The following is a 25,270-nucleotide window of genomic DNA, read 5'->3' as shown; positions in this document are numbered from 1 at the left end:
GGGCGTGTAGATTTCAGTCCCCTCAGTTTCTACAGAGTTGAATGTACAAATTATTTCCGTAAGAAATGGATGAAATCGTACTTGGTGGATGTAAATATTAAATAATAAAGAATGCCTTCAAGGAAGTCTAGGAGGTAGATTTTAATCTGAGGACCGATATACATCGAGATAGATTAATATTGAAACTCTAACTGCATGGCAACTACCACAAAAAAATAACTTGTATATTTCTTTTATAATATTTAACAAACCTTAATAACGACACAAAACTTACTAGGTCACTTTCTTCTTTAACCACTCCTACCGTAATAATACTGGTAATTTATGAAAGAATATTAGGTGTCATAAAACTTGGAATAAACTAACATGGTTGATTAACTGCCGTGTTCTGTTCACGGGGATCATCTCAAAGGTCCAGATCAGACATCAATTGTCGGCACGTGAAACGTGATATCACAAATTTTGTCCGTACCGGTATGTGTGTGTATGGGGTGGGGATGGGGGGTTACATGTACCTGTAAATTATGTAAAAAGGCAGCAAAACATGCTTTCACGTGGAATTTTTCTGGGTCAGTGAAATTTAAAATCACAGCAGACAGAATTACATACATCTGCTCTCATCTCTAGCTCAGTCCATTTATATTGATTTTCTTTCATCTTTATTTTTATTGAGAACTACATTTACAATTAAATTATAAATGTGTGGCAATTATTAATTGATACCATGAAATCACAAGATTGTTCAATTTGCATACATTAAATCTTTCCAAATACTTCACATGAACCTGAGACAACAGTTGCCTCACAGAACAGCAGCAAACAAATTTTGGATTATTCAAACGAGTTAAATTCTATTAAATGCCACCTTAGTGACTAAGGAACAGAGTTCGAGTGATACATATCTGAGTAAATTGCTTCTTCACTTCTCTACATATTACAACTTCTAAGGCAAAAGAAAATATATAAAGCAAAAATCAACAGACTCATTCTAATAAATAATGTATTTTTTGATCCTGGAATAAATACATCACAGCTAGTGGCGTCGAATCTTCTTGGACGAGTCCTCGTTCTCTACCTCCATGGCTTCCTGTATAGACACAGGGGGCGCCACATACTTCAGCAGGGAATTGTGGGACATCTGACCGAACAGAGTGGCTAGAAGGGCTACTCCATACCCTGTGGCTCGTTCTCCCTGATTAAAAATGTCATACACATTAAATGCCAATAAATACAGTTATACTGAAGGAAGACAAAAATTGGACAAGATCATTCACCATGTATAGTGATATTATGGTCATTATACTTATTCTAAAGAGGTGACTCACATTGTATACAGGGGCCGCCATATCTATGTGAAGCCACACCCCGGGATAGTCGAAGCCGAGGTTGGAGGCAATGTAGAGACCAGCGCAGGAGACTTGGGCATTGCTTCTGTCCTACAAACAGGTACAGCTTCATGCATTAACATCTACCTCTACAAGCCATCAAACTGTTATGAAGTTTGACTAGTATTGTACTGGAATTGACTCAAATAATTAGCTATAATTAATTATACCTCTTACCATTACGCGGGGGTGTTAAGGAAGCATATGGGCAATTTAGCGTCTTATTTTGACTGTTATATTCAAAATCGTGAAATTAAATAATTATTTTGAATAAGATCAAAAACTTAGTATTATCATTTAAAATAGATGTCAGTGCAATAAAATCGGGTAGTACATTACTGCCACATTGGTGCATTATCACGTGACAACTATAAATAGCCTACGTATATTCCTTAACATAAAATGAGATAGAACAACACTACCCCGCGGTTTCAAAAATAAAATAAACATACCAAGTGAAAGCAAAACATCTCAGTTTAATCAAAACCGCTGCTAGAATCCTATGTTTTCCTTATGAAAAAGTTATTTATCTTGTTCTCGTAAAACCTTCCCAACTTTTATATAGTTTGCACGGAAAACGGCAAATTGCATCAAAACAACACACAACATGGGATTCTAGCAGCACTTTTCAATTTAAGCATTGATCAAACTAACGATACGTATAAAATTTCAAGTTCAATATATACGGGGTAGTGTTGTTCTAGTCGGATTTTTATATCGTAAACAACGACAGAGGATAGCCTGGCCGAGAAATAAAAGCAAATTTACATACCTTTTAGCGAATGATTGATAAAACTAACATCTCCCCCAGTATTCTTATGTTCAATTCTCAATAAATCACACCACAATACTTTATTAGAGTTCTTAGATTAGTTATATTTTGAATATGTTTACAATGCTTTGCAATCAAATTCACACGACATTCAACTTTTAGTCATGACGTCATCAATGTGTAAATCTACGTAATACAAACTAATTTCTGGAAAAAAATTGTCTTCAGTATTTTTTATTTGTTTTTGATCTACGTTTAGTTGCTTAGATATTTGAATATGTACATAATAACTAAGATTTGTGATTTCACGGAATTACATGTATCTCAGATTCCATATGCTTCCTTAACACCCCCGCGTACTCATTTAGCAGGAAAACACTACATTAATGTATTATTTTAGACAAGTACATACATCGTTTGCAGCTTTATATTAACATTTTTTTACCACCAAGATGTTTTTTGAAGAACTTCACCTGCAGTAAAAATTAACTGCAGGATGACCCACTGATACCTTGACTATGAGATACATGTACGTACTGCTACAGAGTTTTTGGCGTCGGCTATTGCACTATTGAATTCTCTGAAGTGGAGTTCGGGAGAGTAGGGCATGGGGTGGACCAGGTCCGCTGAGTTCTGCCCCGCCTTCACGCACCATAGCTCCATGTTCTCATCATTGGTCACGATGCTGCCATGGTATTTACCTAGTTCATGGTGAAAAGTTCTAACATTAATCAAGCCAGACTGAGAATAAATGAAATCAAAAGTCAGAAACAGAATCAGGAAAGTGAAGGTCTTCAGCCAAATGATCCTACAAATTGTAGACTTTGGAAAGGTGTTCAGGACTCACCAGTTGCTATTCCTTGAGCACCGGTCAGAGTTGCCATGTCAACCACCACATCAGCTTTCAAATCTTTTCTTGCATAAGCAACCTAATAAAGTATAAGAGATACATGTAGCTCTGAAGTGTTTTCTATATAACACTGTAATAGGTAGAGTGATGTTATCACTTTCTATACTGTACATAAATCAGGATACATGTGCATAAAAGAAAAATGCTAAATTCAGGAGGTACATGTATAAGAAGTGTACAATTGATTGGTAGGATTAATTAAGCTATTTAATATACCAGGTGTATGTACATGTATTTCATAAAGTTTGCTAATGTAATAATACAGTTACTTCATATGTCAAAAAATTAATAAATAAGAATGAATGATCATATTTAAGAATTTTTTAAACCAAGTCTTATCTATTGAAACACAGACTGTTTAACATATTGTAGAGAATCTCACCCCATCAGCCAGCACAAGTCTTCCCTCTGCGTCTGTATTGTTGACCTCCACAGTTCTGACAAATTAAAACAGTTTGCTAATCTACATGTATACACCAAGAATCAGCACAGAATGCCAAAATAGATGGTCAGAAAACCATGGAATGACATTAAGACCACCATAACAAATCGCATGGGAACTTAATAACCAATACAGTGTAATAAAGAGAGCATTGATGTTGAGTATTTTGTCATTCTCTTACCTCCCTGAGTAGTGAGTGTAAACATCGTCCGTCCGTGTGGCCAGAGGGCCCACTGCATTCTCCGCCACACAAAACACTGCATGCAAATTCTCTGTAAAGCCCTAAAATAATTGAAAAGATGTACACTGAATACTAAGATCATGCAACCCATATTATAAATGATTATAAAAAGGATTGCTTGTTTTGTTACCAAACTAAGATACCTGTAAAGAAGTAACAAGGGTAACAGTGTACCTGTAGTTTAAAAAATCACAATTACATACCAGTTTAACGGCAGCGTAAAAAGCTCCCAGAATTCCTGCTGCTCCTCCACAATCACGCTTCATTCCACACATACCTTGCTGTAATGAAAAAAAAATTTGCCGAAGATTATGCAGAGAAGGACTCCGAACTATTGAATCTATTATATTTTTTATGAATAACACCTACCCTGGCCTTGATGCAGAGTCCCCCAGTGTCAAACACAATCCCCTTTCCGACCCAGGCAATGTTTTTGGTGGCACCCTGCGGTCTGTGGCTGAGGACAATCAGAGCTGGGGGGTGCTCGGCGGCCCGTCCTACATTGTAGATACCTGTACCAAAATAAAACACCCAATTAAATCCAACAATTTAAACTGGTAGATTTCATTATTATATGTGTGTACTGATTTGTAAATTGTCACAAGTCTTTAATCAAAAAAGCTCCATAAATTTTGATATTTCAATGCCCTGCATGCTTTTACACTTTTCCATGAAAATAAAGAGGAAACCAAAAATCTTTAATTTTTGCTTCAAAAATAGGCATAAATTGCCTCATTATCTCAAAGCAGCTGCCATCACAATGACATTTAAGTTTTAACAAAAGTTGTAAGTCTTAATAACTGATGAGCAAAATTTCAGGGTTTTCATCACCACATTCTTATTCATAGCATGTTTGACTGTCACTGACCTCCAAATCCTTTCTCTTTTAGTTCCTCTCCACGAACTATGAAAGGTGTAATCTGGAGTTCTCTGCCTACGACCTCGGCCTCCTACAAATGAAATATTCCAACATCATTTGGCGTATTAACAAAAAAATGCCAAGGCAGGATATCTCATAAGGAAAAGGCTCAACTATATTGAAGCTTGAAACTAAAACTGAATACAATTTTAAAATGCATTGACAAGCTTAAGTCATAAGTTGCAAATAGTCCTGTCCTAACAGAGTTTTTCTTTCATACCTGATAAACAGCATGAAATGATACTGGTATTCTGATTTTTAAAACTCACAGCAGCCATTAAATGATGAGCTATTACCGGTAATTAAATTTTGCCACAGCTTAATAGATTTTATAACCTGGTACATGTACACAAGTTACTTTACCTTGACAAAATCATCTGTATTCATGTGAGAGCAGGGCTTGTCTACGATTTCTGCAGCGAGTCGAATGCCGTGAGCAGAGGCAGACATACAGTGAAGATCGTCCTTAGACAGAGGGATCTCCTTGTCCGCCCCCACTAACAGGAACTCCACTGTCAGGGTGTAGTTGGAGGCACCCCCAGACTTGCCTGAGTACAGTGGCAGAATCCTGGCCACAGCACATCCCAACGCATAGGCATCCTTCCTCTCACACACAATCTAAACCAAAGACAAGAATAGTTAAATCCACAAACAGTTATTTTCTATAATTTTTAAAGATAACAAAGCCAGACTTTTAGGGTCATTCCACTACATACTTAATACAGTTTGTCTGTTCTCTTAATACCCCGGTAAGTGTTTCTTTGTGACTATCTTGACTCCCATGGTAATATTTTCAACTTATTCATGGTCACAATTTTTAACATATTCTTGGTCATGCCGAATGTAAGCTGAATTATTACCACAACATATTCCTCCTGGTCAGTCAAACAGCTTTTCACCAGTTTTGACAGAGAATGGGCTCGAGATGGAGTGTTGTGTCTGCTGCTTTTTAATGGTAGAGCAGCAATGGTGGCATTTCTGAGCCACAGAGGGCAAGTGTCTGTGGGTGAGGGCCTCAGGTTACCTACTGCCTGATCAAATGTCTGAAATAGAAATCATATAGAACTAAGTCTTGATTTCAAGTTTGAAAAAATTGGACTGACATCACCCATTTTAATCTATCATTTTTATTTTTTTCTAATTTTTCATCAAAAATAGAAATAATAGTAAAGCACTCAAACATATTATGTGATATGAAGCTAATCTATGAGTTGTTTTTATGGTTCTCAAAATCTAAAAGACATTTTTACTCAGTTCCTTGGTTGACTGTATCATAAAATTTACAGTATTTTAATACCTCTTTATCCACCCTTGGAGAGAGCTTGATTTTCACATCATCAAAAGAGATACTGGTCAAGTGGGGCAGCTGTCCAACAATGACCACAGGGAAATCCTTGGGGTCAGACAGGGTCAACTTCCCCCCAAACACCAACTTCACAGGCATCTTCCTTTACCGTGTTAGGCACAACTTGGCCTCAGATGCAGACTTTGCAATGAAAAGGAAGACAATATCAACTGATACTGTAATATAATATCAAAGAAAATTTTTCTTTGTTTGTTCCTTAATAAGAGTAAGACCTCTTATCACTTAAATATACAGGTAGGTTCAGATGACAGAAAGAGTTTGACTGTTTTTTATTATCTAGGCAAAGTTAATACATGTAATAAATGATTGTTATATGCAATCAATAGTATATTACAGCAAAAAAGGAATTACAAAATATTGCAATGCACAAATCTGCACTGAAAATTCAAAGCGCTAGTGTTTCTAAAAGAATCATTACCTTTCGACCTTCTGTATTTTTAATCCTTAGACAGTGAGCAAAATATCTTTTAACAATACCCTTTAAGTTGTTCCCTAATATTATCATATAATCTAGTCCGAGACAATATTAATCTCAGCAAAACTTGAAAAGCGATATATCTAAAGTCAATCCCGCTAAAAATAAGGTTTTGAGATTGACACCAATTGTTTTTCCAAAGTTTTAATGCATTCCACAATATTTTGGTAAATAATGAAAATAAAAAATTTATTTCTTTCCATTGTCACGTGAAGATCAAAGTGCAAAGTCATGTATTTAGAAAATAAAAAAAAAACCAACATAAATGTTCCTGATAAGCAGGATTTTGTATCTTCCCAATTATTTCATTATCACACAATTATAGTCAACACTTGATAATGTTGAGCAAACGAGATATTCATCTTGGCCATTATTTGTAATTACCCCCCCCCCCCCTCCCCTTTCTCAATTGGTTGAGGAAATTCTGGTTATTGATCAGATTCTTTTTCTCTTGAAACTCCACATGACAATAACAAACCATGTCAAAAACACAATTTCTTCGATTATTCATTATACAAAAGTCCAATATTACCTATAATTTCTAATTCCTGTGTTAGCCTAATATCAAGGCAGGGAAATCAAAAATCCAAAAAGTGTATTAGATACAGCGTACCTGAATCTGTTCGTACCAAGGATAATCTTTATTGTACGAGTTAACTTTAACCGGCGAACCAAAATTACAGCTGATTTAGAATGTTAGTCTAGAGAATTTTATTTTAAAGACATGTAAAATGATTTAAAAAGAAATGGCGTATTCTGCAGAGAAAACAGCTTCAGAGCTTCCCAACAGACCTCAAAAGTTTACTTGTGAGAAACACGCGAACAAAATTCTAGGTGCTCTAAACAGCATCAGAAAGAAGCGACACTTTTGTGATGGATGGGTTCTGATTGACGGAGCAGAAATTCCCGTACAGAAGGGTATACTGGCAGCGGCAAGTCACTACTTTAGGTAAATAATATATCATACCACTTATTTCTGAAACAACATACAACTGTACAAGCATACATGTCCAGAACAGGTTGGGACAAATCGCCCAAATGGGATATAATTTTGGGATATTATAGCCCAAATGGGATATAAATTTTAAGTTCAAAAAATAAACATTACATTCTCTTGATTACTATTGATTTAGCTACATAGCTTGAATTTAATTCATAAGTAAACATGCATGTGTTTGCAATGGTGGTCTGTGGCTGTTGAGATCATCAAGATCAAGAAGGCCATGTAATTTATTTGTAACATCTGCCTTCTGCAGTGCAATATACATACATGTATCCCATATATATCTACCTAGACCACAACCGTCTTCTACACAAGACAATATAGTTAAATAGATTATGCAATTGTTATTTGGGACATGCAAATGACAAACTGGAAATAGTACAACAGAGCAGGCAATCTGCATTGTGTATAATGACTGCAGGACAACCAGCTGTATCTACAAAATGAAAAGGATACAACAACCTGTAGGTGGACCTGACAACAGGAGTACAAAGCCCAGACCTAGGTTCAGACTTCTCATGATGTATTAGATTGTGTATCAGCTAACTGGCATCCTATCTTCTTTACTGATATGAACCATCTTCCAATGGAGAAACATAAATCTTCTTGTACTGTATGCCAGGACTACCAGAATTCATTCTTACCAGATAGAAACAGCTACCCAATGCTGTCAGTGCAACATCAGTGGACAGCTTGAAGAAATCTATATTTTCTTTCAAAGAACCTTGATTTTATTCAACCTTTAGATATGCCTTACAAATAGCTATTATGATCACTGAAGACATCTTTTAGACCTTGCACCAAACAAAACAAAAATGTGAACAAGAGATTAAATACCCTGTCAGAAGAAAAACCCACTGGCTAGTCTGTATTGGAAGTACAGTTTACTATCTGTTTTACTGTTGCATACTTTCAGATTTAAATTATTCTTACAATGTTAATGTATTTTAATAACTAAGATGAAAATTAAATTTCAGAAGTACAACCACCACATCTCTGGTTTCTAATGGAATGGGGTTGTCTGCTACCTTAATATTAGAATGCTTTTCCATTCTAATCTTTAAAAGAGTTATACCTATTTGGTATAAATGCCAACCATTGATGTCAATCTTTACCTTAATTGTTTAATGATTTAATTAACATATAAATCTAACAATTATGATATCTGCAAATGCTTTAAATTTGTTTATTTTCAAGATTCACATAGACCTAACCACTACAGTTTCTTTTTTCTTTTTAGGCTAGTATTTGACAAAGAAAATGATTGCAGTAATTCACCTGATTCAACATCATCAAGTGCAGATAATAGACCAGGAGTTGTGGATTTATCTCCCCTACAAATTACTGCAGAAACATTTGAAATCATTTTAGATTATTTATACACATCAGAGATTGTTGTAGACGAAGACAACATACAGAATATTCTCCAGGCAGCAGATCTTCTTTTATTAGTCGAGCTAAAACAGGCTTGTTGTGAATACCTTCTGAAATGTATCACTGCACAAAACTGTTTGGGCATCATGGATTTTGCCTCAAGATTCAACTGTTTGTGGGTTCATTTAAAAAGTACTCAGTACCTTGAAAACAATTTCAGGTAAATGTTTTACTAATAACTGAATTTTAGAAAAACATACTCAGGGTTCTGCTGTGCTTTCTGTAGGAATGCAGATTAATACATGTATTACAAGTGCTATTTCATCATTGCATGAATCTCTTTCAATTTCTCTCTCTTGCTCCCTCTCAATTTTCTATAAACATACAGATGTAGCAAGTGACATGCAGATTTACTGTCTGTAATCATTTACACAATGTGTAACTTAGTTGCTTTAGTGGTTGCTTTAATTTCTTTTTCAGAGACATCAGTTACTATGGAGAGTTCCTACAGCTTCCTGTCGAACTGCTCATTCCTCTTCTATCAATGGACACACTCCAGGTCCGGTCAGAGGAAGATATTTTGTACAGCATACTGCGGTGGGTAATGCACGACGAGGAAAAGCGAAAATCTCACCTCCCCGACTTGATCTCAAATTGTCTCAGGGTTCAACTGCTATACAAAGATTCTGTTAACAAATTGCCTGATTTGTATCCGGATATCCACAGTCTCAGGGTCATAGAAATGATTCAGGACAAATTGAAGAATGGGACGGGGGTTACAGAGAGATCCCGGGGGATAATAAATCTGTTGATGTGTGCGGGAGGGGACACACGAGTCATACAGTAAGTATTATATGCTATGCATGCAACTTGTAATTACAACACAACATCAGAAGTGTAACACAATAGTTGTACATGTAAAAACTCAACATTAAAGTGGTATGGGACACCATGAGATATTATCATGGATGAAGGAATATCAAAATCAAAATATACTCACCATTTTAAATTTAGAATGTATAAAATATGATCCTGAAATGCATTTCAAAAATTAGTAGAAAGGTAAACGCCCCATTGGAATTTGAACTCATGACTTGCTGTTGCAGATCAGTAGCATATGTTTACTTATAGCGCTACACTGTTAGCCATCAAGATTGTGAGAAGAAAATATATGATGCTTTAGTTAATTTTATTGTTTATTTCGAAATAAAGTTTGTCTTTCATTGGAGGTGCCCCATACTGCCTTAAATTACATCAGTGTGATTTGGAATGTTAATTGAGACAAAATGAATTGATGTAAGACTGATTGTACATTGGATTCCATTGACAGTAATCCCGAGGAGTGCAGTGGAGTGAGGAGGGATGCCTACTGTTTCTACATCCCATACAATTCCACCAAGCCTGGCGGTCACTGGCTAGAGCTACCCTCCATGACACAGTTTCGATGCTCTCATAGCTTGGTGGAGACTGGTAAATTAACGTTTCTTTTCCTTCTCATCTGATATAGAGGATTTACAAAATAAATGAACTATTATGCTTAGTTTCCTATCATAAGCCTGAAAAAAAAACCAATTTCTTGATGTAAATAATTACATAAGGTATCCATTCACATTTATTACAATCTAAGAAAATATCAACTGCCTTTCTGTGTCTACTTCATTGCATACCAGTTCTAACTTGTAAATTTGATTCATGCCCAAAACAACTTTGTTATATGCTAAATAAATTCATGCTTTGACATTCCATTTGAAGGAGGATGCCTTTATGCTGTTGGGGGCAAAGATATAGAGGACAGAATTCTGACAACAGGGGAGAAGTTTGACCCCAGGGCCAATCAGTGGACCACCATCAGTCAAATGCATCATGCGCGGTTTGGTTTTGGTTTGGTTGCCATTGATGATAATATTTATGCTATTGGAGGCAGTAACGATGTCAGAGAGCCTACCACTTCAATGGAAGTCTATAATATCTTCAGCAACAAATGGGCTCCCCTCCCAGACATGAACTTAAAGCGGGTGTGGTCTGCATATGCAGTAGTGGACAAGAAGATCTACGTCATTGCTGGTGGAATGGTGGGGAAGTTATACGAGTCAGTGGAATGTTTTGACACAAGCACAAACACCTGGGCGTCAGTCTGTCCAATGAGGGAGAGGCGTTGTGATGCCCGGGCCACCGCCTGTAGGGGCAACATCTATGTGTTCGGAGGGTTCCGACGGTACGAGTGTCCAAGTGCAATGCATGGTGGGAACAACATCAAATTCTGTGGAACAGAGATTTATAACACAGCCCTGGACAGCTGGCAGCAAGTTCCAAGACAGCACGAGTTTCTGTGCAGAATGACTGACGCTTCACAGATATTCTCCGTGATCAAGAATGGAGAGGAGATTTGGGTCATCGGAGATTTGGAGATGGATGGGCGATTTGAGTGTATCAGGGCTTACAATGTGTTTTCCAGGTCATGGCGAACCGTTTCTGTATCTGGTCCACCTAACTGTCGGGGATACCCCTGCTGCATGCTTCACATACCAAAACATTTGATCGATCTTATGGTTAAAGACAAGTGAGTCATGTGACTATTACCATAAGAGATGGAACCTGTATTGCCTATATATTATCATGTTGTTATACATTTTAATTTATTCTTTCAAGAAATGATCAATGATATGTTATAGGTAATTGTTGTTTTTTTTAAATTATTAATTCTCAAAGGAGAGAGGAGCTAGTATATTGCTAACTTTTACGGCATTGTGTATTATACATATGTGCATTTCATGTTAAGATTTTAAATCTTTTTTATATACTAAATATTTTTTGCAACTTCCTAAGAACAGCCATCTTTGTCATGAAGGTGATAATGGTTGTAATATCCAATGTTCATCTATATTGCCCCATGTATACAGTATATCAATACAGTCACTGTGTTACAGTGTATGCAATCATTCATACATGAACTGCCTTATTGAGGTTTCAATGATTAGAACTATTCAGGAGTATGTTATCCTGTTTCAGTGATACTCTCTGTTTCATGTTTGGGTTTGTCCCATACAGCGATGTGCCATATTAAGTGAACTTTTTCTGAATTTTATTTCAGGCATTAATGTAACCATGCAATTACAGCAGAGCAAATTCTGCACAACGCACTTGTTGTACCTCATGTTTGATCAGTAATCTATTTGTCATATTGTGTGTACCATGTCTCTGCGTATCAGTTTACGTTTTATGACGTAATGTATAAAACAAAGGAACAGAGCCTTAATTTAGTGTCTGCAGCTTAATGAGTTTAGATGTCCTTTGCAAGTTTAATTAATACTTTATAGAAATAAAACAGTGATTTCAGACATTTGTTTGTCTTGTGTCTCATAGCAATTTGATTTAATTTACCATGGTAAATGAATCAGAATTTGATTTTCTGTAATTTTGAGAAAGTAAAACTCCTGGTCATCGATATAAAGGTTAAAAAACTATTGCAATTTAACATGAATATATATGAATCAATATTCATGGCTTTTTTCCCTAAACTTCATTTTATCCCATGTTAATTTTTTAGGAAAAAGGATCTGTTAATCAAACATTACAGTCAAATTCATATTCACCCAAATTCACAAAAAAGAAAAGTGTTAGAGAAATCAATTTTATTAAAATTCATGTATAATCAAATCAAAATAAATATATCATTGTAGAAAAACACTTGTGTACATACATAACTTAATTTTACATGTAGAATACACTTTGAAATGTATTATGACAATCCTTTGTAATAACAAAATTAAACTTGAATAAATTCTGTACACATACATACAAAAACATCACAGTGTATATGTTAATGTACATCTAGTTGATGTAAAAAAGAATATACAAAACATTGGATTAAGACATGGACAAACCCATTCTAAGTTTAGAACATTAATATTATGCAAGTGTTGTATACCTATATTACTGGATTCAATTGCAAATGACATTTTCAGAATATGTTAAAAATGAAAGTACCTGTATTTAGATGTAACAGTACTTGTTATAAATACATGCTAGATTGTCAGACATTGAACACAAAATGATGCAGAAGAAGCACTCTCTCTGAGGAAGTCTCTCACTTTTCTTTCTCCAGGTGGAATCCTTTGTCCATCTGTTTCAGCATTTCTGTGAGGTAAGTCTGCACTGTTGCTAATGATGCCACGATGGCCGGTGAACCGAATCCGTGAGAGATCAGACTAAACCGGGTCAAGGGGTGTTGAACATCTTGGTCAAGGACGGGCTGTGGGCGGGAGTTACCAATAGGGGACCGGTCTTGATTCAGAATATCCATAAACTCTTTCAGGATCTGTTTGGAAGCAACAATCATGTTCTTTCTGGCCATTTGCTCTTCTGGAACATTGCTTTGGTATTTATTCACATTATGTTTGGCACATTGTCTTGAAGGAAATTCAGTTTCACACAGAAATCCAAAATCACGGGCCATTCGAATGGCCTCCCCTTCTACTAGGGATGTCATTAGTGTGACAGGGGCGGACTTCCTTCTTCCCGCTGGTAAAGCTAATCCAATCTTGTCGAGTTTCTCGCGCAGATTCTTTCCTCCATCTTTTGACTTGGCTCTTCTGAGAACCCCACCCAACAACGAGGCGTTGAGACATTCAGGTGCTCCCAATCTTCGCTGAATTTCAGCCACAGTTACTTTATATTTGGAGGTACTACTCAGAAGAGATAGGCGCCCATCCACAAGGCAGAAAACATCTGCTGGACCCGTGGAATTGGACAGAGCCATGTCACGCCTGGATTCTTTGTTGGACATGATTGCTCGCTGAAATTCCATCTGGTCAGCTATTTCCCGAGGAACATAACTTGTTGTGTGGTTCTGCGACTCGTTGCTGTTTGGAGAACCACTGTATGAAGACTCGGATCCATTGTGCAGGTTTTCAGGTGGGTGATTCTCATTAAACATGACTGGGTGATTCTCAGTCTCTTCTCTGTGGAAGGAATTTGGCTCAGTCTTATATTCCTGAACTTGGTCTATGTTGGTTGGAGGGAAATCTGTTGACTGGGCCTGATAAAAGTTCATTGGAGGATACTGGTCCCCATTATACTGAGGGGGCTGGAATCTCTCCATCCCTGGGGGTTGTGACACAAGGAATGGAGGGGGAAAGAAGGGGTACTCCACAGCCTGGGTCGTGGGAGGGTAGAAGCCATTGTGAGACTGTACTCCATTGGATGTGTACATCCCTTCCTGTGACTGTGTGGAGGATGGATAATGTCCATTAGCCAGGGACTGGCTGGCAGGGGGGTACATTCCATGCTGAGGGAGGGCGTTGTTGATTGTTGTAAGATGTACGGGGTGTGGGGTAGAATCAGAGTGTCCATTGTACATCACTGACTCCCGGGATTCCATGGTTATCACAGCAATGAGAAGTCAACACAGATACACAGAATAATCTCCACAGAATGACACCTCTACAGAGCACACATACTGGTCAGCAAACTGTTGATGTAACACAGTGGACAGGTATTACAGTTGTACTAAACTTTTCCCAGGTCTGAGTCAGATTAAGGAATTTAGAAGACAGTGTTTGACCTGTGTGTCCCCAGGATATGTATATACACCACGCCTCACATAATACTCTCACACTCAAAGAGTCCTACTCCCTTTCATCATAAGTAGTAGATACTATCTCAATTAAACAGCAGACCAATCAACTGATGACACAGTACTGATAGGAGCCTCTGATAGCCACAACTAATTACAGGTAATTGGCCGAGGTCAAAGGAGACCCAAACAGGTGTGATAATGAGCTGTCAGGACAGGACCATTGTAATTAAATTATTTAATGAACTGTAAATCTTAAAGAAAAACATTCCAAGGTACTGTTAATTTATTTCACATTAAAAGTTTGCTAAAGCTGATGCCAAAATCACAGCACATATTTTTTATCTTTATATTCATATCAAATTAACACTTTGACAATAATTTCATCAAATCTGATAAGTAAACACAAATTGAAGTAACAACAAAAAAAAAGAAGTAAAATACATGCTTGCTTCATTGTTCTTAAAATAAGTGTCTTATACTCTTAAACAGGTGGATTCCAGTAGCGATATTGATTGGATTACTGGTAATCTAGTAGACTTCACATTTAACTTGTACATGTAAAAACTGGGTACCTCATGTACTGCTGTATATATACCGTATCATACAACATCTTCACTTTATCTGAATGTGTGTGCCAGGTTTTTTCCTAACTTTTACAAAATAAATTGATATGTCTATTGTTTGTCATTTGATAGGTTACCTGTTTGTCTAAACCCATTTTTTATTGTAAAACCTTAGTCATAAATATATACTATAATCTGTATGTTATTTTATTAACCAAAGAAAAATGCTGTCATATAGGCTTCTACACCTGTTGCAACTTACCAAATCATGTGTTTTATTTATGCATTTGTAAATATTAAATAAAAAGTTACAAATTTTTTTACAAATTTTTAATATACATCAACATGATACATTCTAAGTACCATAAACGCATATTACATTGCCTATAATTGACTGATAAGTACTATAACATGTCAAAACATTGCACGAAAATTGCCTTTTTTCACTTATATTTAGTAATAAATGAAAGTATACTTGTGCAGTCTGTACACTGGTACAGTTTGTACACTGTACATCACAATGACTCTGTGCAGAACAGCTTCCTCTTACAGTAATCTGACTGAGTATCACCAACAATGTATTATTGTCATGTTTTATTATATCCATTTAATATAATTCTCTCTCTCTCTCTCTTTGTTTGCATATTACTAGTTAAAAGCCTTTGAAATAATTAAAGGGATTTAGACACGATTTGAGCTGAAAATTTTCAAATTTTACTTTTCCAATTTTAGTATCTAGAATTGTCAATATGGGTATTTTAAATGATTTGCCAAAATTTGAAAGTCAAATATTGAGTAACAAGCAAGATAAAGAGTTCGAAATTCTTTATTATGTAAACAAAGCTCGAGTCTTGTTATTGTTTACATATATGTAATATTGGTATGTGTTTCAATCTAATGTTGCTCTTTTGTTGATAATATTATTCATGCACATTGAATAAGTTAATCTTCTTTGGCACGAGCCATTATATCAAAGAAATGGTAATTTCTGTACTTTGCATTATTTGTAAACAAATATAAGACTCGAGCTTTGTTTACATAACAATGAATTATTATGTCTGAATCTCTCTTATAACTTGACTTCTAACATTAAATTTTTTGTCAATCATTCAAAATGCACAAGTACACAATTTTAAACATTAAAAATGAAAAATGAAATTTTGATCTAAAATCATGTCTAGGTCTCTTTAAAATGATATAATGATATAATAATTAATACACATAACTATTTGTAAAAGGAATTCTGCACCAAGATTATGCCTACAAGTGTTCCATATAAATAAGTTAATATACAAGTACCAGGTAATGAGGTACAGAATTTACCAATCCTTTTAACAGTACACTAACATTTACTGATAAATAACATGCACAATTCACCATTTTTTTTTAAATATTAGTAAATATACATTCAATAACAGTTGACATGATAATTCAACGCATTACAGGAAGCATCATGTGTTAACAACACTTCAAAACTGTCAACAATAAGTCAAAAATTCAGGATGGTGGCTTTTGTATAATTTCACTGAATCAGAAGCAGCAATACTTGAATATATTGTATCCTATCACATTCACACAACCTTTCACCACCTTTTTTCTTCATTGTTAAGTAAATGTACAGTATTGTATCACAGATTTTTATGATAACACATGCATGTAGCAGTATTCCACAAGCAATTTTCTCATTCACTTCTGCAGTAGATAGTGGTCCACTTTTCTGATCAAAAATGTGTCGTAAATTAATCGTCCCCATCACAGTTTTTCAAACACATTTGAAGGATGACCACAAAGTCAATAGATCTGGAAAATTAGTTTTTTCTGGTGTTGAAATGACTATTAAAAGTGTATTTTTGAAATGGTGGCTGTTTTTGGATTTCAATGACAAGGTATGACATCAGAGGTTTGGAATAGCAGCAGTTTTTTTAAAGCTTTTTGTATGACTAGTAGGACTACGGTAATTCATCTTTTTCTTCATTTCCTCGAACTGATACATTATTTTTTTGATGACTAGATAGTATTACAGTAGTTTGGGAATGGTGTTCATCTTCCTCTTCATCTCCTCCGACTGATCCTCGTCCTCGTCAAGTTCCTTGAAGCCCTCACTGACCTGGGTTCTTCCCATCAACTCCAGCATGGCTTTTGATTCAGGGTCTCGCTGAAGAATGCTTTTCTTTACCTGAATTTGTAGCAGATAAATTGCAACATTTTAGAAAATGTACTGGTAATTCATTCAAAACAACTTCACTATGCTACATACTTAATAGCTCATAATGCACACATTTTGGGAAAGGCATAAACAATTAAAAGTTCTGTATAGTGTTTAAAATAGTAACTTCCTGTTTATTCCAAAATTTGGAAAACATAAGTCTAACTGAATATCTAAAAAATAAACAGTCATTAATATTCCAAAACTTGCTAGACAGAAGTCAATAAATTTACGGTAAAAGGATTCAAGAAATCAAGAAACTAACCGGTAAAATCGTACTTAAATGTATATGTGTGACCTCGGTAAATATATATTCTACACTTACATGATTATGACCTTGATCATAGAAGAACAAATCTTTTTTTTTTTTTTCGTTTGATTTGACCTACTCACATTTTTCTCCTTTTCTTCATCACTATCCTCCTCCTCTTTCTTCTCCGGCCCGAGGCCCCACACCTCAATAATGTCCACCTCAAACTCGGGATCTGCGGAGAGCTGGGGACTGCCGTACGTCGTACACTTAGGCTTGGCTTTACTGTGTCCGTGGTTAAAGCTGCTGTCTATCCACAGCCCAAAATAGTCCATCTGTCCTCCCATACCCTGAGTAAGTGAATAAAGTACCATGTATGGCCTGATTCAACTTGTCTGTCATCCCAAGTACACAATATATAGTCATTTGAGAAATCGTGTAAAAATACAGATAATATAATGTTGAAATTTCATTAAATAAAAATTGGGACACCCATTCATGTTTTATATTTTGTGTGGTCACTGGTCACAAGTACATATTTCATACCAGACCATTCAGAAGAGTTGCCTGCCCTTGATTAAGGTACATGAAGTTCTCATTATACATGGTAGGTGTGTAAATTCCATAGTGAGGATTCAGTGTAAACAGGAAACAGGAGGAAGAGCCTGAGAATTGATAACAATGTTATAAATTATTAGATGATATCGAAAACTTTACAATGTTATAAACTATTAGATGATATCATCAAATTAAACTTTATGTATTAGAAATGCAGTTTCACAGTGTTCTACAACCAGAATATAATCATCAATGTCTTTGGTTTCGTGAAAAAAATTGTGAATACTATTTCTTTAAATGTTAGAATTTCTGCTGAGTTAACCACTTCAAGTCAGCTGTTCCAAATTTTTTCACAGGTCTCGATTTTTCCTATATCTATAATTACAATTCAACTTGGAAATAAAGCTTGAACCTTGTCAAATTCCTGAATACCATAAAAGAACTTTTTTACTTTTAATATTCTGATAAAATAAGACATCATATTAAAGAAATTAACAATAATTTAAAATAGGTGGCTAAAGGAGAGACAAACTTAGAAACTAAATGTCTGTCAACACAAACCTTTGTAAATGCATATCAAAGATTGCATCCATACAAATGTACAAATACTGTAATGTTTATATATATTACCATAGAATTTGGGCCTGCATTCCCAGTTGTCTGCAGCCATGCCTCCAAAGAGGTGCCCCTTCTTGTCCCTGACCACCAGGAGGGTGGGGCCTTTATTTGTGATGTGAGCCACCAGCTGGGAGAAGCTGTCTCCATACACTGAATTACTAAACAGGAATCGCCACTCTGTTTGGTACATGCTGGGCAGATTATAGTTCAGATACAAGACAGAGTTGTAGTCGAGGACACTCAAAACTGCCTCATCACGGTGCCCCTCAAACAACGGGATAGGAACCATGGCAGGGATGTTTTCCATAATCTCATTCATCTGAAATGATAACAAAACATCTTGAGTCTTTCTCAGATAGACAGAGCTGTAGTTGAAATATCCAAGAAGAACTGGATAAATGTCTTACAGAGTGAAACTGGAATAGACTTGAGAACACAGTATCAAAGAGGTTCATCAGGTGAGGAGTTTTAGACATCCATGTCTCTATGTCACTGACAGTAACCCTCTCATTCTCTCCACTGGCTGTAAAAAACAAAGCTACATAATAGACCACAAATCTTTTCAATACAGGTACCATCAAGACAACATAAAAATCCTTTTGCATCTGTTTTGACTGCTTCAGACCAATTTACTTTGAAATTCATTGTTGGCTAAACTGTCTACTAGTATTTAATGATACATCCAATAATGATAAAAATAGCAGAACCTCTAGTAATGCTTATTTCTTTGTAGCAGTGAGTTCTGAATATCAAAACAATCTTCTACACACTGTACAAAGATGTATTTAAAAGGACTGAATTTGCCTCTTCTCTCTATCATGATTTACTTCTACCAGTTTCTTAAAAATCATTACTGGTACATAAAAAGCAGACATCTATTGGACTGTATGTTAATTTTATTGTCACTACATAGGGTTTTGTGAGAGAGTTGATGACTTACCTGTGAGTCCCTTTGTAAGGTAGGACACAAAGCGCTGATTTCCCTCGGCCCCACTACTCATGGTATGGATTCCCCTCCAGTGGGGGAGACGAGTCACGTAATGCTTGTACACCTCCAACAGTCCTGTCGTCACCTACATTTATAGTGGAAAATAATCAACATTCACAGGTTATACGAAAATAATATAAACATTCATAGGCAAAAACCAAAAAGCACATTGTATCTCAAAATAAAAACATATTTAATTTGATAAAAGGTTTTGCTGATGAACAAACACTTTCCTCTCCCCTTCTGGCCCAAGGTGGTGTGAGGTTAATTTTACTTTATCGATAAATATTGTACAATGTAAGCTTTTCTAACATATTTATGAGTAGAATACCATCAGATTTCCACTTACTTTTCTAGTACATTTATTTTCAGAATGTTAAGGTACCTCAGAGACATCCTTCATAGTAATATCTGTGGAATTTTTCATTCCACAGAAGATGGTTGCCTTTTCCTCAAAAGTTCCTTTCAATGCATGGGCAGCAAACACATGGAATTGTTCAGGAGTTACTCCATGCTTGTGCTTTTGGTTGCTCTGGTGTGTCGGGATGTGGTTTATGTACTGGAACAGATTCTTGCTCAAATCTGTGCTCAGGGGAGCGAGTCCATCCTATCTCAACAAATTACAGTAATAATTGTTATCATACAACTCATTGTACGATCAATCTGATATATCCTTTCTTGTCATTTTCAGTTGGTCAGTTGTTTAGATACAATAACATAATACATGTATAATCATTCATATCCTTAAGAGCATTGATATTGAATTTAAAACATGATACAGTACAACTAATTTAGTACAAATATGGATATAACAGGATCCCAAATATAGCGAAGTGTTCTGGAGTTCCCAAGAAAATTCTTATCAAATCTTAGCTGAATCTTACGGATTTAATGAACCTAAATATAACAAATTAATTAAAGTTACATTGGTTCCAAGAACTTATGTCAATAGGTTATTGTTCCTCTTGCCAAATTTATTTTTTCTTGTCCCATTCAGATTATCATGATCTTGTCATACAAAATCAAACATTCATATGATTGGTTTAACATTATGAATCAGGGACCTCAGAACTATGGATCAGCTGATCTCAAAGATTCTGATCGTGAAACAGCCTTATCGAGACACCAAATTAACCTTACCTGAAATGACTGTGGAGATTTAAATAACTTGTCAAATTTAGAATGAAGATGCTGAATCTCGGTCTGAGTAAACACCTGCGGCCCGGGGGACCCCTTGCTTTCTGATCCACCCATTTTCCCCCTTTGTAACAGCAGCAGCTTCACGTTGACAATGTTTACGTTTGGAGTATTTGGATTAACGATCCCGATGTAATTAAACAAATAAAAGGAGGATTATTGCAAATTCTACATGCAGCATCTATTTATACACTTTGGTCGATATAGACACGGTATAATCTTGCATACAATTATATCGTGTGATTACGAGAAAAAGATATCGTATTACGACACTATTTAAAGAAATGTATTGATATCGTTAAGGATCCTCGACACCCCGTGTGACAGCGCGTCACAACGTGGCGATTTAACGCATTGCAAAACAGTTTGTATCGCCAATATCTGTTGTTACGGGCCGCCGGAAGGAGGTCCGTTATTTGATACACATTTAAATATTGTCACTGCGTTTCTGCGGGATAGTTCTTTTTTAATAGAATTAATACTATGCTTATTTTTATGAATTAAACGTAAATTTGCATGTAGAAATATGTTTTATGCTTTTTAGAAAATATCACATATTTTTTTGTTTTACTCGTAAATGAAAGGTAGGCCATACTTAGTAGATTGTCGTATTTGGCGCGTTTTTATCGAGACTATAATCTATTCGGAAAATTTCGGAGTTCTTCATTCTTTTCAAAACAATGCATCAGGATCGGTATGCGGGACATACTAAAGACCTAAAATACGAAAGACCTGAATGTCATTAAATTTTATATAAATGATACATTTGAATTTCTATGTGCCGTGTCAAATAAAATGACTATATAATGCGTTAAGTTTTCATTCAATACAATGCAACAAAAAAAAAACAAACAAAAAAATGGTTTGAAATACATAATCTCCAAGAGAAAAATGATAAGTTGAACTTTTTATTAGAGTAATGTAAAAATCAATGTGTTCTCCATTACTTCATACTATGGCAATGATCATACAATTTCCGTTAGAAATGCTTACAGTAACGAAATCGATTCTTTATGATAATAGTAGAATGTTAAACTTCAAAACAAGTTGCTGAAAGTATATTAAAATTTACCATACAAATTAGTACAACCAACTCTTATTTTCTTCCTTGTGGTGTGTTTTTATGTAAACAACCAATGATTTATAAAACAATTATATTTTTTGCGGCCCATTTGACGCTTGCGTCAATATGATTTCTTGTCTTTCTCTGTGACGCAATAAGTGTAGCTTTGGTCTGCTAACCCGCAGGTCCCGAGTTCTAGTACTGCAGGATCGGTAAAATTTAAAAAAGTTGATATTTCCCCCCCTAAATTGAAATATTTTTTCGTCATTTCAAATCGAACACGTACTAAAAAGTCGTATCTTTAAGTAATTGAGAAAAATCAGCTTGTATGCGGAGCTTTTCCCAGGTGTGTGGAGACCTTAAAAAGCGAAAGAAATTTTTAGTGGCTTCGCAGGCCTAACCCTAGGTAAAACAAGAGATTCAGGGGCCACATCGCTCACCTGAAAATTTTAAAGGATCCTCTTTTTTACACATGGATACAATTACCATGCTCTGATTAAAAAAAACCCCGAGTTATTTGAAGTTAAAATTTGCCAGTATATGGTTTTTTTTTTGTTTTTTTTTTTTAACTCTGACGTACATTTGTTGTGTTAAGGATGGACATCGTTACACTTGTTTGGTAGACACGTAGGATTAATCAAGCCCTCCTCCACTTGTCTGTGACTTGGAAGGAGGGTCATATCATTCACGTAATAGAGGAATGCTAAATAAAAGGAGTCCGATCATCAACAGGTTTTAAGGTGTGATGAACAAAACAAGGAAAACAAATGACACCCATAAAACTTAGAATTTATATTCGCACTGACATCAAGTCCTGAGACTGTCCTATTCCGTTCAAAATTAAGAAAACGGTGCTTTGTTTAGTCTTTTGCACATAAAAGAAAAGAGATCAACACGAAACATACAGTGCCAAGATGTATTTAGGACAGAACACTCTCTAGCTATATAACTCAAAAAAAAAAGAAACCAAAAAAAAAAAAACCCTAAAGCGGTATCAGAATAATTGACAGTGCCGTGAGAACTAACAAGCGATGAAGCAAGTATTCAGCACTGGTGGATGCCTGTCAACATCGGCTCATGAAACTTGGCTTGTACTGGTAGAGGCAGGATATCATGGATTTCCTGCATAGATTATATACATGTTCCTTATGGAAGCCCTCCCCAGAGACTCAAATTAGTGTATTAACATGACATTTTTTAGATCAACCGAGATATGCTAACAAATGAAAATTAGCAATGTTTCTTTAAGTTTTCAATTTATGAATTTCATATCGATTTTTAAAAGTTACAACTAGTCTATAACCCCAGTATGGAAAGCTTGATCGTAAAGACAATAACATACTACTACAAAAAGAACAATGGTTTGTAAAGCAGCTTTAAGTCACTAATCTTCACTTTAGACCAACTTTTAAAATGATTGATCAAAATTGTGTGTAACCTCTGGCCTTAAATGAATTTTTTTGCGTTACAATGTAAAATTGGAATATTTGAAATTGTTAATTAAATAAAAATATTATTGTACAACCCTTTTGGATATAGTACAATCGAGATGCACCCTCCAAAAAACTTTGTAAAATAACTACTAGTAATTGATAATAGAATACGTAAAATATCATTAAAACAAATCACACACCCACATCCCTTTTTTATTCACTTTAGGAATAAAAAAGAAACTGTTGTAATTCAAAAAATAAATAATACTACAGCACAACAAATAATGTCACAAACGATCGAAGTCATACATCATAGTTATTTTAATTCAGATAAATATTTAAAAATATGTAAAAATATTTTCTAAATTCATTTTACGATGTAATAGTATTCACTACAGTCCACATTTTACGAATTGGACAGAAAAGGAACTCAACCCAGGGTTTCCAAATGTACTGAACTGCTGATCAATGACTCCATGAACCTGTCAGCAAGTCTGAGTTTTAGCACCTTGTTTATTGGTTGCACTATCTAGTAACTGGCTACTAGTAACTGGCTACTGGAAGTAAGAAAAGCTAGCTTCTAGAAACTGACTGAGAGATAAAATAAAAGCTGGCTACTAGTAACTAGTTATTTGTGACTGGCAACTATTTTTTAACTATTACATCAATTCATTTCATATAGTATAAATATATGTAATAGTGTTGTTAGTATAATCATTTTTCAGGCCATCCACATTATATTACATTACAATCACTCAAATATATCACTTATTCTTGTCAGCTATAGTGCATTTAATTTTACTTTTATATACATCTAACTCAAGTAGCTGTACGTATAGATTGAAGATATATACTAATTTTATTATTATCAACATTACTTTAGTTCATCCACATGATATTACATTACAGTTACTTATTCTCGTCAGCTACTAGTGCATTTTTGTACAAATATCTCTATGCTTTGTCAATTATAGTTATATATATACTTAAAATTATACTAGATCATCCACATGATATTAAAATACAATTATTCAAATATCTCTCCTAATTACGACAGCTACTAGTACATTTCCTTACGAATATCCCTATTTTTAGACAATTTTCCACAATTAACTTAAGTAGTTGCACAATTAAATTGAAAATATGTTATTGTTTATTATTATAAACATTTTTTCATCCACATGATATTACATTATAATCACTCAGATATCTCACTTCATCCCGTCAGCTACTTGTGCATTTCTTTACAAATATCTCTATTTTTAGACAATTCTGTCTACATAAAGATTGAAGATATCTACTGTTTTTTAAAAATTATCTTTAACATAACATTCTATCAGGTAATTCACATGATCTGACAATACAGTTGCTCAGACATCTCACTTAATCGCATCAAATTGTTTTACTTTTCATTACAAATATTTGTATTTTTGATAATTCTGTAAATTCAGCTCAAGTAGCTGTACCTATAGACTTAAGATATTTACTTATTTTATTGATTGTTTTTTTTTTATTCAGGTCTTCTACATTATAATAAAATACAATTGCTCAGATACCTCAATTATTCTCGTCAGCTACTAGTGCATTTCTTTACATATATCTCTATATTTAGACAATTTTGTCGATTTAATTCAAGTAGATGGACATATTAATTGAAGATATCTAGTTTTCTATACATACATGTAACATTCTATTAGGTCATCCGCATGATCTTACAATACAGTTATTCAAATATCTCTCCTAATTACGACAGCTACTAGTACATTTCCTTACAAACATCTCTATTTTTAGACAATTTTCCCCTTATACTTAAGTACTTGTACACATAAATTAAAGATATGTTATATTTTCATTATTATCAACATTCTTCGAGGCCATCCACATGATATTGAAATGCATTTGCTTAAACTTCTCACTTTATCTTGTCAG

At 35.0% G+C, this 25,270-nt stretch overlaps 4 protein-coding genes across 4 annotated transcripts; 1 reads left to right on the top strand and 3 right to left on the bottom strand.

Moving 5' to 3' along the window:
* Positions 1 to 636: 636 nt before the first annotated feature.
* LOC128190920 (probable aminopeptidase NPEPL1) lies at positions 637 to 7,135 on the bottom strand. Its single transcript, XM_052863165.1, has 13 exons — positions 7,043 to 7,135; positions 5,967 to 6,155; positions 5,530 to 5,712; positions 5,033 to 5,287; positions 4,619 to 4,700; positions 4,120 to 4,262; positions 3,954 to 4,031; positions 3,691 to 3,791; positions 3,450 to 3,504; positions 3,005 to 3,086; positions 2,695 to 2,858; positions 1,326 to 1,436; positions 637 to 1,192 (listed from the first exon to the last, which is right to left on the bottom strand). Exons 2-13 carry the CDS (start codon positions 6,111 to 6,113, stop codon positions 1,034 to 1,036), a joined length of 1,560 nt encoding a protein of 519 aa, XP_052719125.1. The 5' UTR covers positions 6,114 to 6,155; positions 7,043 to 7,135; the 3' UTR covers positions 637 to 1,033.
* A 21-nt stretch (positions 7,136 to 7,156) lies between these two features.
* LOC128190919 (gigaxonin-like) lies at positions 7,157 to 12,227 on the top strand. The gene is made up of 5 exons (XM_052863164.1): positions 7,157 to 7,459; positions 8,754 to 9,107; positions 9,368 to 9,730; positions 10,218 to 10,357; positions 10,640 to 12,227. Exons 1-5 carry the CDS (start codon positions 7,257 to 7,259, stop codon positions 11,449 to 11,451), a joined length of 1,872 nt encoding a protein of 623 aa, XP_052719124.1. The 5' UTR covers positions 7,157 to 7,256; the 3' UTR covers positions 11,452 to 12,227.
* A 312-nt stretch (positions 12,228 to 12,539) lies between these two features.
* On the bottom strand, positions 12,540 to 14,586 carry LOC128189271 (transcription factor AP-2-alpha-like). The gene has a single exon (XM_052860823.1). The coding sequence runs from the start codon at positions 14,265 to 14,267 to the stop codon at positions 12,975 to 12,977; it is 1,293 nt and encodes a 430-aa protein (XP_052716783.1). The 5' UTR covers positions 14,268 to 14,586; the 3' UTR covers positions 12,540 to 12,974.
* Positions 14,587 to 14,757: 171 nt separating this feature from the next.
* LOC128189270 (MTOR-associated protein MEAK7-like) lies at positions 14,758 to 21,244 on the bottom strand. The gene is made up of 8 exons (XM_052860822.1): positions 20,789 to 21,244; positions 20,034 to 20,255; positions 19,601 to 19,733; positions 19,068 to 19,183; positions 18,673 to 18,979; positions 18,031 to 18,149; positions 17,628 to 17,834; positions 14,758 to 17,204 (listed from the first exon to the last, which is right to left on the bottom strand). Exons 1-8 carry the CDS (start codon positions 20,900 to 20,902, stop codon positions 17,046 to 17,048), a joined length of 1,377 nt encoding a protein of 458 aa, XP_052716782.1. The 5' UTR covers positions 20,903 to 21,244; the 3' UTR covers positions 14,758 to 17,045.
* Positions 21,245 to 25,270: the final 4,026 nt, after the last annotated feature.

The sequence above is a fragment of the Crassostrea angulata genome, chromosome 6 (assembly GCF_025612915.1).
Source record: "Crassostrea angulata isolate pt1a10 chromosome 6, ASM2561291v2, whole genome shotgun sequence".
In the NCBI taxonomy this organism is placed as follows: Eukaryota; Metazoa; Mollusca; class Bivalvia; order Ostreida; family Ostreidae; genus Magallana; species Magallana angulata.
Note: the sequence above shows the minus strand (reverse complement) of the source record. Positions and strands in the feature narration are given on the sequence as shown.

Bases quoted from the DNA above. Each gene is read 5' to 3' on its own strand.
- LOC128190920 (XM_052863165.1), bottom strand. From the start codon at position 6,113: ATGCCTGTGAAGTTGGTGTTTGGGGGGAAGTTGACCCTGTCTGACCCC. The intron at 4,701-5,032 runs GTAAAGTAACTT...TTTCATTTGTAG, and splicing joins ATACAGATGATTTTGTCAAG to GAGGCCGAGGTCGTAGGCAG. The intron at 4,263-4,618 runs GTCAGTGACAGT...ATTTTGGTACAG, and splicing joins AAAAGAGAAAGGATTTGGAG to GTATCTACAATGTAGGACGG.
- LOC128189270 (XM_052860822.1), bottom strand. From the start codon at position 20,902: ATGGGTGGATCAGAAAGCAAGGGGTCCCCCGGGCCGCAGGTGTTTACT. The intron at 20,256-20,788 runs GTAAGGTTAATT...TTGTTGAGATAG, and splicing joins AATCTCCACAGTCATTTCAG to GATGGACTCGCTCCCCTGAG. The intron at 17,835-18,030 runs GTATGAAATATG...TCACTTACTCAG, and splicing joins CAACTCTTCTGAATGGTCTG to GGTATGGGAGGACAGATGGA.
- LOC128190919 (XM_052863164.1), top strand. From the start codon at position 7,257: ATGGCGTATTCTGCAGAGAAAACAGCTTCAGAGCTTCCCAACAGACCT. The intron at 9,731-10,217 runs GTAAGTATTATA...TTCCATTGACAG, and splicing joins GGGGACACACGAGTCATACA to TAATCCCGAGGAGTGCAGTG. The intron at 10,358-10,639 runs GTAAATTAACGT...TTCCATTTGAAG, and splicing joins TCATAGCTTGGTGGAGACTG to GAGGATGCCTTTATGCTGTT.
- LOC128189271 (XM_052860823.1), bottom strand. From the start codon at position 14,267: ATGGAATCCCGGGAGTCAGTGATGTACAATGGACACTCTGATTCTACC.